The sequence below is a fragment of the Suricata suricatta genome, chromosome 11 (genome assembly GCF_006229205.1).
Source record: "Suricata suricatta isolate VVHF042 chromosome 11, meerkat_22Aug2017_6uvM2_HiC, whole genome shotgun sequence".
Lineage (NCBI taxonomy): Eukaryota > Metazoa > Chordata > Mammalia > Carnivora > Herpestidae > Suricata > Suricata suricatta.
In genome coordinates this window covers 11,603,823-11,607,972 of record NC_043710.1, presented here as the reverse complement: position 1 = coordinate 11,607,972, position 4,150 = coordinate 11,603,823, and the positions used below count along the sequence as shown (strand labels likewise).

The 4,150-nt window shown below is 38.2% G+C and overlaps 1 protein-coding gene across 1 annotated transcript in view; it reads right to left on the bottom strand.

Annotated features, from left to right (window-relative positions):
• Nucleotides 1–4,150, bottom strand: part of LOC115272392 (olfactory receptor 5B17-like) — a 10,344-nt gene that overhangs the window by 317 nt on the left and 5,877 nt on the right. The window contains exon 3 of the mRNA XM_029915473.1: nucleotides 30–466. Within this exon, the coding sequence (XP_029771333.1) occupies nucleotides 30–466 (437 nt within the window). The remainder of the gene's footprint in view (nucleotides 1–29; nucleotides 467–4,150) is intronic.

The following is a 4,150-nucleotide window of genomic DNA, read 5'->3' as shown; positions in this document are numbered from 1 at the left end:
GGAGCCAATGGCCAGACGAGCACACACACTCATCGTCATGGTGCTGGTGTAATGCAGGGGTTTGCACACTGCTGTGTAACGGTCATAGGCCATTGAGGCCAAAAGGTAATTTTCTGCAGTGGCAAAGACTGCAAAAAAGAACATCTGGGCAGCACATGCATTGTAAGAGATGACCTTGTCTCCCATTAGGAGCCCAGCCATGACCTTGGGAGTGACTGATGAGGAGTAACAAAAGTCCACCAGAGACAGATTACTGAGGAAGAAATACATAGGAGTGTGGAGACGAGAGTCCAGCACGATCAGCAGGATCATCCCCAGGTTCCCAACCAAAGTGACAAGGTAGATGAGCATGAACACTATAAAGAGAGGAAACTGCAATTCTGGGTTATTGGTTAGTCCCAGCAGGATGAAATCAGTCACGTCTGTATTATTCTTCATGGATGTGATTTGAAAATTAGGAGATGCTCTGTGGCAAAGAATGATCAATAAAAAAAAGTTGCACAGAAGTTGAAATGCATAAGCATTATTTGATTATAGCCATAGCTTATTTGTGATATTCTCCATTTCTAAGCATGGGAATGACAATGCAATCTAGTGATCACTTGTCCATAAAAAATAGACTTTTTTAAAGGAAGGTTCATCACAGACTGTCTTCCCAACTTCTTATTTTTGTATATGAGTAAATTGAGTGACAGGAAAGGGTAATGAGCTGTGTAAGGTCGCATGCCAAGAAATGATTGAACTCCCAAATCAGATCTGTTGGGTTCACTCACTAATAACTTCCACTTCAGTAGTGTTGATGTGTATTTATTCAATCCTCTCCATATTCCCCATTAGATTGTCATTATGCCCATATATATCATAAGTAACTTGACAACAAAGATATTGAGTATTCAAATTTACCTGGTTACTGACAGGGCCATGTTAAGGCACATTCAGAATGGCTCCCAAACTAAATGCCATCAATGAATTTGAATTGATTTTAATCTCATTCAATTTACACTTCATCATGGTTTCCATTCTTCCAAACTTAATGCTTGGGTTGCACAGCAAAGCAATCCAAAAATGTATGCAAACATATGCAAGGAGATTAATGCATATTAGTGCATTAGAGACACATACAGTCAACAAAAGCAAAAGAAGATACAGAACAGGGTGTAAAATATTGGGATCTGGGCTTCTGTGTACATGTATTCACACAGAAGAACTCCCATTTACCACCTGGGAGATACTGGTTCTCAGTGAAGTTTGCTGAGCCTATTTTATCTATCAGTAAAATAAAGGTGATATTGGAACCTACCTCTGTGTTCCTGTGAGTGTTAGATGAGATAATCATGGCAAACGATTCACACAATATGGGTGCTCAGCACCATCCCAATGCATTCTATTCATAATCTTATAATTCAGATGGAAGTAGGAGTGAGTGGGTTTTGACATCTCTAATGTGAGTTTTCTGACACCTGATGCCCACTTAGGTTTTTTGTTTCTTCTGGTAGTTCTCACTGTCCTACGCCCCCCATGTAAGTGGCTTTGCCACCCATTCTGTGTGAAAACCCTCACACAGACCTCTTTTGTTTAATTTCTTCCTTTGGTCCACATTTTAGTTTGGGTTGAAAGACTCTTATTTATCTTAGACATATTCTTATGGTGATTATTGTCAGCACATAGCTGGATAATATATACTCAGGGTTGAAAATCCCTGTCTGTGGGGTTGACTCTAGTATGCAAATTGCTTTTGAACAAGCACAATGGTTTAAATCTTTTTACTTATATTTGAAGTCCTTGATGGACATTCTTTTTCTGGTAACTACTATTTGCTACCATCTTATTTCTGGCCCCTCTACACATTGCATGTCTGGAATTTATAGTATTGTGTTTGTGAACCCATCACTCAATAATAGTAAAAAGCTATAATTTCTTGTTTAGCATTTGTTGTGTTTTATGATGTCTGGAACATTCTTATTGGCCCCATATGGATAATCCAGTACAAAATTGCTATCTCAAAATCCTTAACCTATTTATATGTGCACAATACCTTTTACCATGTAAGAGAACATAATCACAATTTCCAGGGTTAGAAGGTGGGCATACTGGAGAGCATTATTCTGACTTCCACAATGGGGATGAAAAGAATATATAACAAGTAAACTAACTAGAGAGTTAGAGTCCGTTGAAGCTGACACACCTTCACAGGTGTCATGGCCAACTTTCTGATTGTGTATAAGAATCAACCCAAAAAGGTATTGACTTATCCAAGGTCACATATCTGGAATGAATCCATTCCCAAACTGTATTTCTGGAAATTAGTAACAACTCTAACCCAATGTTTATGTGCTAGTTTATCTCACAGATAAACAGAAATCAGAAATGACAGAAAAGTGGGCAGGCAGAGAGACATCTAACACAGGAATATAGAAGATGGACCAAGAAGAGGGATAGATGGTGGATGGATGGATGGATAGATAGAAATAACAGAGAGGAAGGGATATAAATTGTGTATGTGCACGTGCGCACACACACACACACACACGTAGCCTAATTTACAGTTAAGAAAATGAAGTTTTTGGAAGTTACGTTCCTTTTTAAAATTCTACACCTTGTATGAGTTATTTAAGATACAAACCCATATCTCACTGATTTTAATGCCTGTGGCTTTAAACATTGCATTGGTAGATTTCTTTCTAGATGATCCAGTAATAAAAGGGCTGGTTGTAGGGAAAATTATAGTAAAACTGGAATAAAAATCTTGGTAGCTTCATGATGATCCTTCTGGAGTCTAAAGAAGCATCATTTCACTCTGTTTGGTTAGTTATCCCTTCAGTAATAAGTCAACACATGATAAACAAGTGAAATTTACCACCTATTGAATCAGAATACTGTCTATCCTAGTGCAGTTTAAGCCTTGACAGAAGGTTTTCTTTTTTGCTAATGCAAGTGCCTGATTTATGGTTTGATTGCCTAGGCATCCACTCAGAGAGATACGCACTTCAAAAATGTCTACCCACCACCTCCCACGCAAAATATGTCTATCTCATATGCTCTAATGTCTGAGCCTGTCAGGTGATATCTCTCTCAGACAAACACATTGCCAGCCATTAGATAAAGTGTTAACTTCTCACCTCTCAGATTCCTTGGTTTTAGAGATATTGGTGGATTTAGATAACCTACCTTTCAGGCCACTTGTTTTTCTCTTCCTATGCTTTGAATTCCCTCTCATGTTTTAAATTCACCACTAAAGTGTGAATCCCAGATACCTGAGGTCTCCATCCTCCACACCAATAAAAGCAGAATGCAGACCTGCTCTCTCTCCCTATCCATGACCTTGCTGTATGGCCCCAGAAATGCCATGTGGCTTCTAGGATCTGTGAATAATAAACTTTGTCTCTTTCAAGTCGTCTGATGGTTATGGCTGAGCAGGACTTGCAATCATAATGAAAACCTGAAGAGTTAGGTCAGTCACAAATCTGGTTACCAACAGACTTGGGCCAGCATAAAAAAATAGATTTTTGCCATCTTCTTAAGAAAAGCATAATGAAATTTCATAAATACTATCATACTCTCTGCTGATTAAAATATTGTGGGGTATTTTTTTTTTTTGCATTTGAATCCTATACTTAAGCCAAGGTTTCAGAAAAATATCCAAACAACTATATAGGAGCTCAAAAACTCTTAGAGAGGGAGCCACCCCGATGCTTCTGCATCAATTACATTTTTCACTAAAAGCATGTATTAAATAGAGAAGCTTACCTTGCTCTTGAAAAAAAAAGAAAAGGCAATCCTTAACTGAGTCTGAAATCAGAAACTGAGACCAAGAAGAATGCATAAACAATTTTGGAGCATATCTCAGGTACTGGTCCCAAAGTTCCAAGATACATGCAGAGATGATGAAGGGATCATAAATATGGAGCTAGGAAGCCCAGGCTCATGTCTCGCATCTACCATGGAATTTTCTGTGTATTTTGAAGAGTCATTTACCTTTTACAGAGCTCAGTTTCCTTGTTTGTGGTATAGACATAATAAAATGTCTTGTCCCACAATTTCACAGAATTTTGTCTGTGAATGAGGGTGGATCTTTAAGGACCTGAGTAAGGGATATCTTTTGAACATAAAATAATATAATTATTATCTTAGGGTACTTCCCCTGGCTGTC